General features: G+C 46.5%; 1 protein-coding gene across 1 annotated transcript; it reads left to right on the forward strand.

Annotated features, from left to right (window-relative positions):
• Positions 1-2,835: 2,835 nt before the first annotated feature.
• On the forward strand, positions 2,836-4,498 carry LOC133931401 (very-long-chain 3-oxoacyl-CoA reductase 1-like). The gene is made up of 4 exons (XM_062378274.1): positions 2,836-3,286; positions 3,363-3,651; positions 3,751-3,820; positions 4,155-4,498. Exons 1-4 carry the CDS (start codon positions 2,926-2,928, stop codon positions 4,440-4,442), a joined length of 1,008 nt encoding a protein of 335 aa, XP_062234258.1. The 5' UTR covers positions 2,836-2,925; the 3' UTR covers positions 4,443-4,498.
• The last annotated feature ends 11,880 nt before the right edge of the window (positions 4,499-16,378 follow it).

A 16,378-nucleotide genomic window follows, 5' to 3' on the forward strand; every position in this document is an offset into this window, starting at 1 on the left:
CTAGCTTCTCGAGCATCCGCTCATCACGGACGCCCTGCCGGAAGGCGACGATGATGGCGTGGGGGTGATCCGCGGGATGGTGTTGCGGACCTGGCTGAAGCGTTGTATAAACCACCTCAGTGTCTCTCCCTCCCGCTGCTTGACGACATGGAGGTCGCACTCCAGGCCGGGGCGCGCGAAAGTGCCCTGAAACTTGTCCACAAACTGGTGGCACATATCATCCCAGGAGCAAATAGAGCCTGGGGTAAGTTCATAAGCCAAAAGCGGGCAGAGCCCCTCAAGGCCACGTGGAAGTAGCCTGGGGTGTAGATTTGGAGGAACTCGATGGGGTCGATGGACCTGTCGTAATTCTCCGGTAGTCGGGCCAGAACTTCGTGGGCCAGTTGACCCGGCAGAGCTCGCAGGTGAACGCCCAGCAGCCCGTGCCGTATCCCTCGGCGTCGGCTGCGCCCTTGGGGGGTGAACACCGGCGCACCGGGAAACCCCGGTGGTTGCGAATAGGCATGGAGGAAGCTTGGTCCTCCGCCTCGGCCTCGCGCCGGGACTCCTGGCAGCGCTCGAGGGTGACGCGCGCATCCTCGACGGCCCTCCGCTCGTTGAGATGCAAGCGGAGGTCTTGAGCTCCCGTTGTAGCCAGGGGGAGGCACTTCGCCTGGAGCCCCCCTGGTTGGTTCTGCCGCCACCTGAAGATGCTCCTGCTCTTGTTGCACCGTGGAGGAAGGTGGCACGGGAACTTTGGGGGAGGACTTGCCGGTGAGCCGTGGTGGAGTCGACCACCTCCCGTAGCCAACGGCCCTCTTGTGTTTCCCCCGCTGCCTGGACAGGCGGGTGCCTAAGGAGTGCTTGCGCTGCAAGCAAAGCACTCCCAGGACTGGCATCATCGAAGTTGAATTTACACCGCAACGGCGCCCGGTGTTGTCCAGATGCCGACCTTGCGGCAAGGACGATTGCCGCTTGCTGCGGATTTTGCGGCCCGCCCGCAGCGGCCGCGGCCCTACTGAGCCAGCGTCGTTGTCCTCGATGTAGGGAGGCGCCGTACGGGCCGACAGCTGACGCTGCTGAGGACCAGCAGGAGCCGGGGCCCCCTGGGCCTCGTTTTCCATTTCTTCGCTCGAGTTCGAGTCAATGCACTGAAGACGATGACCGCCCGCCATTTTTCCTACAAAAAACAGGGCGGATTCGGGGATGCAACCCCCCTACCTGGCGCACCAGCTATCGGTAGATGAACACCACAAGCGGGGATCCTGAGGGACCCCCTTTGAGATTTGGCCGGGGGGCTGGTCCTGGATCTACCTCGTATTTGGGGTTAATACGTGTGTATGAGACTTAGGCGGGACAAATGATCGTCGGCTAGTAGGAGTAAATGCACGAGAGATTTAGACAGGTTCGGGCCGCACGGAGGCGTAATATTCTACTCTTATGTGTCTAGTGTGTTATTAATGCTCTTGGAATACCTTTCTTTAGATCTCTGTATTACAAGGTTTTCTGGTCTCTTTTTCTCCCCGCTTTCTCCGAAGTGCTCCCCCCTTTTATCCAACTTCGGAGGGGAAGCCCTCCAGGGCGTACCCAGAACGAGGGCACAAGTTCCCATAAACAATAAATAGAATACAACTATCATGGGACTACAGTTTGATGTTACAAAGGTTGAAAATGCACCCCTCGGACGGTCCCGTCGGTCTTTACGCCCTAACTTTAGCAGGTGCAGGAGGGGGGCCACCGGCCAGCCACCGCGTACCCTCTCATGCCCGTCCGGTCAGAGTTGGTCTGACACGGTCTGACGCAGCAGGGCGACAGGCGATACGCCTCGGGCCCATCGAAGATATCTTCAAGCCGTCTTCCTTTATGGGCCCCACGAGGGGATATGCGATGGAACCCGTCGCATTAATTGTGCCCACGCCTCCCTGCCAGGAGGCGGCAGAGGCTGGCGTAATCAGTACGGCAGGCGTGGGGGAGAGTGGTTGGATGTGACCGGCCACGCTACCCTTAAATACAGCATCAGCCTCACACCGATCGACACTTCATCGTGGAGCCCTTGTGGGGTCCACCGGCAAGGGGCTTCTCAGGTCCTCAGAGAACTCTAGGTACTCGGGGACCAACTGTTCTTAGCCCCGAGCTCCCCCTCCTGGATCTGGCTCTTCTCGGGTCCTCGGGGACCAACTATTCTTGGCCCCGAGCACCCTCTCCCGGATCTAGCTATTCTCGAGTCTTTGGGAAACTTTGGGTACTCGGAGACCAATTGTTCTTGATCCCGAGCACCTCCTCCCGAACTTGGCTTTTCTTGAGCTCTCGGGGAGATGGTGCCTGAGGGATGGCGCCATGTGACACTGCGCTGTACTAGCTTAGAGATTCAGGAACCCCGGTTTTCATATCATCTATAGCGACGTACCTATCAATAATGAGACGTTTATAATAATTTTATTAATTTTTAAATTTCATATCTCTTATCTCGAATAGATTTTGCATAAGTGTGTACGATGGTGTGAAGTTATGCATGCTTCCACGGATTGTAGCGGTGTTTAAGAAAAAACTCGCTTGGGAGGTATGGATAGCTGAATATTTGGTACGGGACATTTTAATTTGGCACAGGACTGGAGGACTGTAAACAAACAGCTAGTCCCCTGTTCTCTGTCCCAACTTTTTCTGCAACCGGTCGGTGGTAGCTGCACGGCGTCATGTCGTTCCTGATGGGAGCTGATGGATCTGCCGCAATCGTACAACGGCACAGTTGTCAGCTGGTTTTAATTTGCTAGACGAGGAGTAGATGGTGCAGAATTGCACATCACACGATGCTTGCACGTTTTCAATAGAGAGCAAACGTGACACGTCATGTACACGGGCTAGTCTACATATAGGTCGTCTGATTCTGAGAAAGGAAAGGCACTGCAGTTGAAGGAACAGGAAAGGAGACGGAGTCGCTAGCTGCTGATGGCTGGCCGCGCTTGCTCCTGGCAAAGGCCGGCGCTGGCATGGTTCTTCCACTCGCTGGCCTTTCTCGGCGCCGTATACGCCGCGGCGTTCTTGTTCCGATTCCTCGCCTACATCGCGCTCTGCATGCGCCGGCCGAAGGACCTCCGCCACAGGTACGGCGCGTGGGCCGTCGTTACCGGCCCGACGTCCGGCATCGGGCGGTCCGTGGCCCTTGACCTCGCGCGCCGGGGCCTCAACCTCGTCCTCCTTGACCTCGACGCCGCCAATCTCCGGGAGACCTCTGACATGATCAAGTCTCGCCACGCCGTGAAGACCAAGACCGTTGTGTTCGACCTCTCCCTCGTTGCCACCGCTCAAGGTGACACCTCTCAATCTCAATCCCTCGTCCAGTGCGCACTTGCATTGGCCACTCTGACCGTCGTGTTGGTGGGCAGGCGACGAGGCAATGCGGCGGCTCCGGGAGGCCGTGGAGGGGTTGGACGTGGGGGTGCTGGTGAACAACGCCGGGGTGGCGAAGCCATGCGCGTTGTACCTGCATGAGGCCAACTTGGAGGCCTGGGTGAGGATGATGCGGGTGAACCTGTGGGCGCTGACGGAGGTGACGGCTGCGGTGCTGCCGGGGATGGTGGAGCGCGGAAGGGGCGCCATCGTCAACATGGGCTCGGCCTCCTCGGAGGCCATCCCCTCCTTCCCACTCTACACCATGTACGCCGCCACCAAACGGTATGTTTACTTGACACGTAATTGCAGCACTGCATGCATACACATATATACGACTGTGACTGGGTTTAATCTCCTGCACGATCTGTTCATCTTAAGCAGGTATGTTGCTCGGTTCTCCAGGAGCCTTTACGTTGAGTACCGAAGCAAAGGTATTGATGTGCAGTGCCAGGTAATATACCCAACCAATTTCACGGCCTGTAATTCACATCTGCATTACGGGCATTCAAATTCCAGCAAGAATGGTTCCTGGTTGGTTGATTACATGCACGAACATAGTAATTTTTTCGTTTGATCTTTCGAACTGCGCTCTACATCACCTGTAATGGGAGTATGGGACTAGCTGCAATAATACTGTACACGGACCCTGTCGGCTGTCAGTACCGCTTACAGTTACACATGCATATTCATTGCGTTTCTTTGCGAGTGGCCGCGGCTCGATCGAGTCAATTGAATTCGCAAGATCGAGTTGTTACTCACATTCAATTCCATCGTCTGCACTACAGGCCCCGTTCTTCGTGGCGAGCAGGATGGTGTCGAGCGTCATGTATGGCAACGGTCTCTCGCCATTCGTGCAGACCGCGGACGCCTACGCCTGCGCGGCGGTGCGATGGATCGGCCACGGCCCGCTCTGCACCCCCACCGTGAGCCACCAGCTCCTCTGGTGCCTCGCCGCCGTCCTGCCGGATGCAGCGCACGACTGGCTCCGCCTGCGCGCGCACCTGCGGCAGAGGACGGCGTTCCAGAGGATCAGGGAGTCGAGGGTACCGTCATCGTCGCCGTCGCGTGGGTGACTTTGTGGAGCCGGATTGAGGACCGGTTTGATTAGGTTGAACTTTTTTATAATTGTTTTAAAGTTGATGTTGAAAAATTATTTATAAAAAAACTGTTTTTAATTAATTTTAATACAGATGAAATATATAATATATGTAATATCTCTCAAAACATCATCTCTTATAAGCTATAAAAGCTTCTCTGTATCAGATTCTACCTTCAAGTAATAATAAAGCTTTTACCAGCTTTTGGTTCTTAAAAAATTAATTTCACAAACAAAAGTCAGAATAAGTTTGAACCAAATATGCTCTCATTCCCGTCATAATTTTTTTCTGACAGGACAGCATCAAAGATGCCGATATTATTGTAGAAAAAGAGAGTTGCTCCTGTTTATGAGGGAAACCAAGTTCGAAAATCATAAAAATTGCATAGTTGATTTAGGAGCAACCGGTAAAAGGCCCAATGACTTGGGTGTTTCGACGACAAAAGCCAACTATCACAGCACACCGGTAAAAGAACACACGCAGAGTCCGTAAAACAGATCCACCAACGAGTCATTGCTACGAAGCTCGTTGCACGCTATGCCCAAGTAGCTCTGACTTCCTAGAACAGACTTCAGCCACTATGAAGATGATCCCATGACCCCGTCCACGACAACCTCATGTCATCGTTGCCAAGCTCAACGGACGCCCCGATGCAACAGCTCCGACTCTACCAAAGGTCGCCCATGGGCAGAAAGCCGTAGCACCAACAGAGCAGAGACCCTGTCGAACAACATGCTCCAAAAGAGGACCCTTGAGGCCACAACCATCGCTAAAGCAGGCTCCCATCACCACTAAGACTTCGATCACCAGAATGCAGCATGAGATCCTCCATAGCAACGCCTCTAGGGAGGTCACGATACACCAGGAGCCGTCATCGCTCGTCCTGACACATACAGGGTTTTCACCCGAGGGATCCCATAGCAAAAAGCGGGAGGAGGGGGAGCACCTTTGACAAACGCTTCCAAGGAGGAAGCAGCACCTGAGGGCATTGCCGCAGTCGGCCCAAGCCAAAAGACGTGCAATGCTTTCGCTCAGGACACCTAATCCCCACTCGAAAACCTAGCCACCACAAGCACACGTCGCCCCAAAGCCCTCACACACCACGATGCTCCCCGCGGGTTTGACTAGAGGGAAGAAGAGAATCCGACAAGGGGAGGAGCTGCCATGGCACTGAGTGGTTGAGGGCAACTGAGGACACAATAGGATGAAGCCAAGCCGGTAGCACCACGCCAAGCACAGCGCGCGGCCGGACAAGCGCACACCCCCTCGCCACGAGACACCCCGCGTGCCCGAATAGAGAGAGGAAAATTGAGTTGGCTAATTCATTATTGGCGTGCCTCTCAATTAGGTGCCTGGAAACTGAAGCTTTTTCAGTCAACGATTCTTTAAAAATGCATCTAGCCCTTATATGTGGTTTTGGTAATTAATGAAAATACCTATAGACTAACAATATTATTGAGAATTGTTAGTAGGTTGTTCCATAGGTGATACATATAGAAGAGATATGCATGAGCTCTAGGTGAATGGGGAGATTGAAAGTGCATCAAGATGAATGAGCTCTAGGTGATGCTCGGAGATGCATAGTGATGCTCATGAGGAGAAGAAGAAGCGTAAGAAGATTGACGATAAGTGTAAATGCTAAGTTACTTTTGGAGATCAAATAACTAAATGTACGATATTGTTAATTGAGTTTTTATAGACTAATACATATGTTTTGTACTTAAGAGTGAGTTGGGGTTAGGTTCGATAAGAAGGCATAAGTTGAATTGAGATATTCTATATGCCAAGAAGTGAAGAATAAGAATGGACCCCATATATGATAAAGCGAATTCCTTGAAGATGTCGGATACAAAGGGTTTTCTATGGCAAGACGGTGAAGGGCAAGCAAGAATCGGCTGCGATGGATCATCCGTGGTGAAGGGCAGGCAAATGGTTTGGCGCCGAAGGACCAAGGCAGTGGTGAAGAGCGAGTGAAAGCTTTGTGCCAATGGACCGTGCGAGGCCATAAGAAGTTATGAATGATTCGCATCAATCATATGAAGAATCGAGAAGAGATGGAATGAAGATTATATGGAAGTTGGCAATCCTCAAGGTTTGAAAAAAAGAAGTTGTACTTGAAGGTATTCAAAGGTTCAAATTGGTTCAAACAAGTTTTATATTTGAATTTGAGTATAGGTATGCCGCACTATTAAGAGGGATGCAACGTAGAGCTAATTGGCATGTCTCAGTGCTCAAGAGTTCCTAACAAACCCAAGTAAGAGTGATGCGCGTTTGCTCGATCTTTCGAAAGGTAATATGATAAATCGATTGGTGGAGCTTCGATGTTGATGATCCAAAAGCTCTAAACAGAACAGATCGAGAACCCTTCCAACCACTACACTACTATTCCATGGCTATCAACAGTGCCAAGACGTGGTTGACCTCGCCAAGAAGGCTTTTTCTGCAAGCAAATTGAGAACACAAGGAAGAATAGGTAGATGCAATCTGAATATTACTAATTACCAATGAAGTACTTGAGTTGGGGTTTAACAAACCGATAAATGGCAAAATTGTCTAACACTGAATAATCTAAGCTAAACATGAGCCTAAACTACGATGGCTATTGTGTATATATATAAGGGACATGAGGAGATCGACCTAGGGTTCTGCAGCCGTAGAAAGAGGCGTGCACAACCTGGACTTCGACCCCGACACAATTACAAGACCCAACTAGGTCCAAAATGATGGCACAACACCTTATTTCTTTGGTTTTGACTAAACTATAAGGAATATTTGGTCGAGCTCACATCCATTGGAAAGGGCTCGTCGTAAGCTTTCCAGAATATCCAAGATTACATAAAACGGACTTCGTATAAGAGAGTTATGCCCGTTTTACTGACGTATTGTCCTACGACTCGACCACAACCACGAATAGAGCTCAGCCTTGAGTCTGAGTAGACTTGGCCTTCGAGGGACAACGTCCGGGTAAGGTTGTGGTACTTCTCCCATGTTCCTAAGCAATAAAACATAACAAGAATTTAGTAGTAACCCATCCAAAGAAGCATGAACAGCGAGAAATGAGTTCACATGGTGGTCTAATTGTCGTGCACATATTCTTGTAATTGAACCTTGTATGATTTGAGGAATATTAGTAGTATTGATCGTATCTGAAGGAGCCATGGACTCATCATCCTCCCTTTCTTAAATTAGAGTCGTCCTCGACTCAAGCTCATTTTCTTCTCCCAAATATGACTTCAAATCTGAAATGTTAAACGTGGGAATAACCCCAAAATCTTCAGGTAGGTCCAATTTGTATACATTGTCATTGATTTTCTCAATTATCTTAAATAGTCAATTAGCTCTAGACATCAACTTTGACTTTCTTAGTTTAGAAACCTATCCTTCCTCAAATTTAACCAAACTAAATCACCTGGTTCAAATTTTATTTCCTTCCTACCTTTATTTTCAGCAATCATATACTTTTCAGTCATGCTCTCTGTATTCTCTTTAGTTGTTTCATGCAACTTAAGAATAAATTCAGCACAATTCCTAGCATCTAAATTAAGTGTTTCAAAAGTAGGAAAATGTAGTAAATCAATAGGAGCATGGGGATTAAATTCATACACTACCTGGAACAGACTTACCTTGGTGGTAGAGTGTACCGACCTGTTGTAAGTAAATTCAATATATGGTAAACACTCTTCCCACGTCCTCAAATTCTTCTTTAGAATTGCATGTAATATGGTTGATAATGTGCGGTTGACGACCTCTGTTTGACCATCAGTTTGGGGATGACACGTAGTGGAAAACAGCAGATTCGTCCCCAATTTATTCCAAAGTGATCTCCAAAAGTGACTCAAAAACTTTGTGTCACGATCCGAGATGATAGTATTAGGTACTCCATGTAATCGAATGATTTCTAAAAAACAAATCAGCTATGTTTATAGCATCATCGCTCTTGTGACAAGGTATAAAATGTGCCATTTTAGAAAAACGATCCACAATTACAAATATGCTACCCCTCCCCCTCTTTATCCTAAGTAGTCCTAAAACAAAATCCATAGAAATATCCTCTCATGATGCACTAGTAACAGGAAGATGCATATAAAGACCATGTGGATTTAAGAGAGACATAACTTTATTATAAGTGGTATAACGTAAAACGTAGTGCTCGACGTCACGTCTCATCTTTAGCCAAAAGAAGTGGGTGGCCAGCACATCTTCAATATTCTTTTCTCCAAAATATACCATCAATCCTCCTCCATGCGCCTCCTGCAACAACAAAAGACGAACGGAGCTAGCTGGAATGCATAACTTATTAGCACGATAGAGCAATCCGTCATTCAGCACATATTTATTCCATATTTTCCCTTCTTTTACAATGCTCAAGCACTTCTTTAAAGTCTAAATCAGCAGCATATAAGTTCTTAATGGTCTCTAAACCAATAATCTTATGATCAAGTTGAGATAACATGGTATAACACCTAGAAAGCGCATCAGTAATCACATTGTCCTTTCCTTTTTTATGTTTTATGACATATGGAAATGACTTAATAAATTCTACCCATTTAGCATGTCGTTTATTCAGTTTAGCTTGACTTCTAATATGTTTCAACGATTCATGATCAGAATGTATAACAAATTCTTTGAGCCATAGATAATGTTGCGAAGTCTTAAACACACAAACTAAAGCATACAATTCTTTATCATAAGTGGAATAATTCAGACTTGGTCCACTTAATTTCTCACTGAAATAAGTAACAGGTTTACCCTCTTAAATTAGCACACCTCCAATTCTTCAATTATGACCAGTTCGAGTGGACAGAAGAAGCGGAGAACGCCCTCCAGGATATAAAAAGGTATTTATCATCTCCATTAATTCTAACACCACCTAACAAAAAAGAGGAGCTATTTTTGTACATTGTAGCAACCCCGTAAGTTGTAAACATGGTCCTGGTGGTTGAGCAGGAATGTTTTGAGAAAAAGGCTAAGGTCCAAAAACCTATTTACTACGTGAGCGAAGTCCTACACGATGCTAAGCTATGGTACTCGCAAGTGCAGAAGTTGCTATATGCAATCTTAATGTCTTCCTGGAAGCTACGACTCTATTTCTAGGTGCACAAGGTCACTATTGTGACAACGTATCCACTAAAGGATGTCATATGCAACAGGGAGGCTATTGGACAAATCGCGTGTTGGGCGGTCAAGCTCAATGAGTTCGACGTACACTATGCATCATGAATAAACGTTAAGTCGGGAGTACTAGCGGAATTTATCACCGAATGGGCAAGCGTCAAAGAAACAAAGCCAAGTGTGGTTGAGGACCACTGGACGCTCTTCTTTGATGGATCGCTCACGCTTCAGGGCTCAGGGGCTAGCATTGTACTTAAATCTCCAACGGGTGATGAACTAAGGTATATTGTTCAATTAAATTTTAAAGCTTCCAACATGTTGCAGAATACGAAGGACTGGTAAATGGGCTCCGCATAGCTTCATCACTTGGAATCAGCCAACTTCTCGTGAAAGGGGACTCACAGCTAGTCATAAATCAGATGCAAAAGGAGTACCAGTACTCGGATGATAACATGATGGCTTATCTAAAGGAGGTGTGAAAGCTTGAGGATAAGTTCAAAGGGCTAGAAGTAACACACATTAGAAGGAATGATAACTCTGATGCGGATGAACTTTCTAGACTCGCTTCTTCTCGAGCACTAGTGCCCATAGGAGTCTTTGTTGAGAAACTCCTCAAACCATCTGTCTTGACAGTTCGACGAACGGATGTTGCCCAACTTGACCAACCGTCTGGTCAATTCAGCGAGGCAGAACATGCAAACACGGTAGCTGCGCTACTCGAACACAAGCCAACTTGGATGACCCCATTCCAAGCCTATCTCCAAGGTCAAGAGGTCCCTGACGTTGATGCATCTACAGAGAAAAATGCTCATACGTCCAAGCTATACGCTTTGGTAGACAGCAAGCTCTACCGAAATGGTAGTAATGGAATCTTCATGAAGTGCATCACTCAGGAAGATGTCAATAAAATATTGCTCGATATCCATGAAGGAATGTGTGGTAATTGTGCGTCTTACCGCACATTGGTCGGAAGAGCTTTCGACCAAGGATTCTCTTAGCTGACTACCCTCCATGATGCTTCTGAGTTTGTCAAAAAGTGCAAAAGCTACCAATTTTTTGAAAGGCAGACTACCCGACCAGCTCAAGCTCTGCAAACAATTCCTCTTTCTTGGTCTTTCTCCATCTTGGGCATGGATATATTGGGATCATTCTCAAGGGCCTAAGGTGGTTATAAGTTCCTATTCATGACTATCGACACATTCACTAAGTGGATCAAGTCCAAACCAATGTGCAAGATAACCACAGAAGCGGCTAAAAGTTCATGAGAAGCGTAATTACTCGATTCGGAATTCCGCATCGGACAATTACAAACAATGGTAGCCAGTTCAAAAGTGGGACCTTTATCGCATTCTGTGAAGAATTTGGCATCAAAACTTGTTTCACTTCAGTAGCTTACTCTCAAAGTAATAGTCAGGTGAGCGCGCCAATGGTATAGTCTGCAGTATATCAAAACTTGGGTTTTTGGCATGCTAAATGCCTACTTGAAATGATGGGTGAAAGAGCTTCACTCAGTACTATGGGCCATTCGTACTTCGACTAACAAGGCCAATGGTGAAACTCCTTTTTTCTTAGTCTACGAAGCAGAAGTAGTGCTCCTGGCCGAGTTGAAGTATGGATTGCCTTGAGTGGAACGTTACTCGGAAGGAGGGCAAGAGAAATCATGAGCAGACGATATTAATTACTCGAGGAGTATCGTGATCAAGAATCCATTTGAGTGGCTAAGTATCAACAAGCTTTGCATAGATAGCACAGTCAAAAAGTGCAACCCAAGACACTCGCTGCTGGGACCTTGTTTTATGAAAGGTGCAGAAACAGGCTCAGCGCCATAAGTTATCACCTAAGTGGGAAGGACCCTATATAGTAGTCGAAGTAACTTGACCTAGATCAGTATGTCTATCTACTACAAACGGTGAGATACTCGAAAACTCCTGGCATATCGACCAATTCTGGCAGTTCCATTCATAGATAAGGTAAGTCAATTAGATTCAGATCAGACTGGCTATCATGTTGCATATTGTTAACAGAAAGGATTTGCTTACCTCTAGTGAATAGTGAAGATCCACCACCTCTAAGAGTTTAGAAGTATGTAGACTCCTACTTGCCCTCAAACGAGTTGAAGAATATCTTCCGTTCCTCTGTGGAGCAGTAGCTGATCATCCCAGGGATTGGCCGTCGACCAGCATAAGGGCTAGGGAAGGTGACCGCGGTAAAGACCCTACTAGAGCTTTTGACTGGCACTGACGATGACGAGTGGCCCTCCGTAGGATGCGAAGGCGATCTGTCAGTTGTCGACGGAGAAGACGACCACATTTTCTTCACCACCAGAGGCTCATGGGCTTCATCGCCGAAGACCTCCTCGGCAACCTGGTCAATGATCTCATCAAGATCAACACCATCTTTATTTCCCTCTTATGCAGCTCGCATCACTAACTCTTGTGTCACTCGTTCTATAGTGTCGGCATTGAGGAAACGACAGAGGTGGTGGATGCTGAGTTGATGACCTCCTGACGGACATTATGTTCCTTCTCCTCTTAGGCATTTTGATTGATTCCTTCTTATCAGAGGAAACGATGATGACACTAGGTGGAACCATGGCGAGAGGCCTTAGGGCTAGAGGTCATACTCCTCCTATTTATGAACATGGCTCAGGAGATGACGATGGAGTGGAAGCCATGGTTCCAAGCTCTACGAGTTCTACTGGGCAATAGGTAGGGAGAAAGAAAGGAGATGGGGTGAAAACAGATAGCCCTAGATGTACCTATTTATAGCTGTCGAAACGGGTCATATTGCGGAAATGACATTATCAAGATCCGATAGCACAGGGTGTGATGACGAGATCGCCTCGGTCACGCGGCACGTTGGGCGGAAGTTGAGGCATTGCTGAGGCGTTAAGACTTGTCTAATCTCTGCAAAGAGGGGTGTGGTGTCATTATGACACGTTAAAATCAAAGGTTGCAGTGAAAATAAGCACAAGTGGGAGTGGATTTTTAATGCTCACCTACCTGACTATTTGAGTTTCTCTCGATGACCATAACATAATTAATGGCGTATGCCTCGGGGCTTATACCCTTGAGCATGTGGTCGAGAAAATGAATCAATGCTTATGCTCTACTCTCTGCTCAATCCGGTCATTAAGTAGAGAGTCGGGGACTACTCATGTATTTTTTATGCTTATACTTCACTCTTTATTTAACTATCGTGTTAACCAGAGAGCTGGGAGTTACATTGTTTGATGACAGTGCTTATGCTCCACTTTCTACTTGAACGTAGTTATTAAGCGAAGAGTCAGGGGCCACGTCGGGTATCTTATGATGCTACAACTCTAATCTCTATCTTTTTTTATCACATCAAACAGAGAGTCGGGGGCTACATCACATACTTTTGATGCTACGCTTTTACTCTCCACTCATCCAATCATTGAGTAGAGAGTCATGGGGTACATGGTATATTTTTTATGGTACAAGTATGTTCTTTCTTACTCTCCAATCAAATATGTTTTCCTCCTCGACCGAGAGTCAGGGGCTACATAGTATATTTATTCAGTAATGATGTACTTTTTGCAAAAGTTTATCTGGCTTTGCATCGATTGCATTGGATAGAACCAGCAGAGAAATATGTTGGGTTGATAACAGACAACTATACCTATTAGAGTATAAAGGAACAAGAGGTTGTCAGACATCTTGCGCCTAACAGCTAACAAGGTTCTGAAATTCTAGTCAATTCTATGTGTGTCTCTGTTGAGTTCATGTTCGCGCATTGGTCAAAGTGCAAGCCAGTGAAAATTTACAAAAGATTGTCATGTTATTCCTGTTTCTAGTTTTATACTAGTTTTTTCTCATTAGAATAGTTGCTTCGAGTGGTTACTCGAAGGCTAACGCATCTAATCATCTATCTAGTTGAGTTTTCTGGTGTTAATGGGTATTCGGTCAACTAAACACGAGGATGGTTACAATATTTACTAATTAGTATTTGCATCTACTTGTGCTAACTCTATTTCATCGATAAGGAAATAGCAGGCAATAGCATAATAGACATGCAAAATGTCAGTAATATTTATAGACATCCTCAAGTCAAGGAACAAGCTTCAAATGTTTCGAGTCAAGTCAGTCAGAAGGGCTACCATCGCTCTCGTTCTTAGGAAGGGTAAGTGCTAAAGACTCGACAAAGGCAAGCATCTGAGACTTGATACTCTGAATAATGTCTGTTGCTTCCTTTGCTAAACACCTGAACCCTTCTATCACTACTGATATGTCAAGGTTAGGGTTGTAGCACTGGAGGATACTAAGCAACGTCTCGGCACTTATGGAGGCCAACTAGTTCATGCAGTCGAGGTCAAGTGTCTTGCTCAGCAGACATGGCATCCCGATCACTTTCTGCTTTCTTAAGAGCATTGGCCTTTGCGTCCCACTCAACTTTTGCTTCCTTCAAGGCACCTTGAGTTCTTCTTACTGATCAACATCCTTCATGTGGACCTTTATTGACCTAGCAACAGCTTGGAGTTGGATTTTCATATTAGCTTTGAGTTCTAAGAAATTAAACAAAGGAAATTATGACTAGTTGCCCAATGCTCGAATCACATACTATTGATATGCGAGTAAAACTGACCTTCAATCCTCTTTTGTTGAGTGGTTAGCTCACCATCCTTCTCCTCGAGAGTTTTTTGGTACCTCATTGGGTCGATTGCCAAAAGTTGGGCCTTGGCAGTTTTTGCTTGGGTGCAAATAGCCTCAAGGTAAGATTTCATTGCCACCCATCGATCAATAGCCAGTGGGCTTGTGGGAGCCTTGGGTGCATCGAGTCTCGGTCTTGGTTCAGGAGCATCTGCTAAAGTTTTCTTAACTCGAGGAGGTGGAAATGGCGCATCAGAAGAAGTCAAAACTGGCTGGCTAGCTTGATCGCTTGTTTACTTCTCCTTCGAGTTCTCTAGGCATGGAAACCTGCCATTGACTAGCTAAGAAATAGGAAGGAAGACTGCAAACCAAGACAAATAGTCAGATCTAACCTTGTGGCGACTGGGATGCGGGCAAAAATACTTGACTTCTGCTTTTGATGGTAACTTTCTTCTTTATCATATCGGCAGCTGGTATTGGTTGTATTGGAGGGGCCATCTGGGGACAGATGAAGCCAAAGCTATCATTGCCAGCAAGAAACCTGCCCATAATGATTCATCATCACTTGATTTACCGAGCCAATGCTCAGAAGAATGACCAATGTAAGGGGGGCAACTCGATAAAGGTTACCTTTCTTGCCAAGTCATCAGACATGTCGGTCAATCAAGGAGGCGATTGAGGAGTGGCTCCGGCTGTCTTCTATAGAAAGGCCACCCATACAAACCAAGCGTTAGTATGCAAGTGCTCGATAGCCAGTGTAGCGACTAAATAATCACCTGACCACTTGATGTTAGTACGAATTGGTTTCTTTTTCGCAAGCGCTTGAGGGGCACTAGATCATATAGCGAAGACGATATCTTGGATCGAAGAGACCCTTTGGTCCTTCGATCAACATGTGTTTTCCAAAAGAGGAAGTGTCATCAAGGTCAAGGACCTTAGTCGTAAGGATGTGTTCTTGATGAAAGACTAGGACCTGAAATTAAAAAGTAGAATCAGGTTGAATAAGTGGTAATCAACACTGCTCTCTTACTTGAGAAATCCCCACCAATAGTCGAGCATTCGTGAGGGAAGAGGGCTGCATAGAGCATTCTTGTGCTTCTTTAGAGAAGAGTTTGCTCAATCGAGCAGCAATATCCGGAAGAGATAGAACTATAAAAATAAAGAAAAAGTCACTCGAAAGAGCTTCACTGCGATAACAGAAGCAATAAACTACTATTCCCTAGCAAAGTGATCACGTGCTTTCAAGGGGCTTAGCCTCCGACTGATGAAGTCTTTGGCTACGTGCTTTCAAGGGGCTTAGCCTATGTTCACCAATCTTCATGATGTAGTAGGCGGTGTGGTTGAATTCACGATGCTTCTTCGTCCAAGATAGATTTTGTAGGGGAAAGAGGCCTCTATAGACTAAGGGGTAGTGGATTGGGTCGAGGTTGGAGATATAAAACTAGTGTTCTTTTCCAATCCTTTTGCTAGGAGGAGATTAAAGCAACTCGGATATAGGAATTTTTCATTCGAGATCGTAGCTGGAAACCACAACATCCAACGCACTTGTTCTCCTTGTTCCTCTTTTGATGATAAAAACACTGGAACAGATTCAGACTTGGCTCAATGCACATCGGAAGAACAGTGATGGAGTTCGAATTTAAGTGGTGGAGCTCGATTTGGTACCTGTCGAGTACATTGAGAAGAAAGTTAGAAGGGGGAACATTGAATCCACATCGGAAGAAGGATTCAAAAACCAGATCTCGTGGTTGAACCGACAAGATGGCAATTCCTCACCAGATGCAAGCCTCCAACCGACTAGATCGTGATGAGGCACTATCCCTTCAACTTCAAGCTCCTTTAGCCTTGATTCTTGGATCAATGAAACCACCCAAACTTCAGTCAGGTGCTTCATCTCATCTATCTGCTCAAGGGAGGTGTTGGTGGTCTTCGCATCAGGCTACTTCTTTGGCGAGGAAGGAGCAGAGGTCTTCGCAAGGGGGCTAAAATCCATGAGTCCAAAACTTCCAGCGGTGGTGCATGTTTAGGCGGAGAAAGATGGAGGCTTGTGCAAGAAGGTCGAGGGCGAGAGTGAGGAAGAATTGCTACAGTCCAGGTTTGTACAGATAAGTAGCCCAAAATTTGTCGTGTTTTTGGTAACCACTGTTTTCTCTATGGCGCCTTGATCAGCATGAAAGGCGGGATGATGGT

This window comes from Phragmites australis, chromosome 10 (genome assembly GCF_958298935.1).
Source record: "Phragmites australis chromosome 10, lpPhrAust1.1, whole genome shotgun sequence".
NCBI classification, from domain to species: Eukaryota; Viridiplantae; Streptophyta; class Magnoliopsida; order Poales; family Poaceae; genus Phragmites; species Phragmites australis.

What these genes read in the sequence shown, in the direction of transcription:
- LOC133931401 (XM_062378274.1), top strand. Translation starts at nt 2,926, where the DNA reads ATGGCTGGCCGCGCTTGCTCCTGGCAAAGGCCGGCGCTGGCATGGTTC. An exon ending in CCTCGTTGCCACCGCTCAAG is followed by an intron (nt 3,287 to 3,362) that starts GTGACACCTCTC and finishes GTTGGTGGGCAG; the next exon opens with GCGACGAGGCAATGCGGCGG. An exon ending in ATGTACGCCGCCACCAAACG is followed by an intron (nt 3,652 to 3,750) that starts GTATGTTTACTT and finishes CATCTTAAGCAG; the next exon opens with GTATGTTGCTCGGTTCTCCA.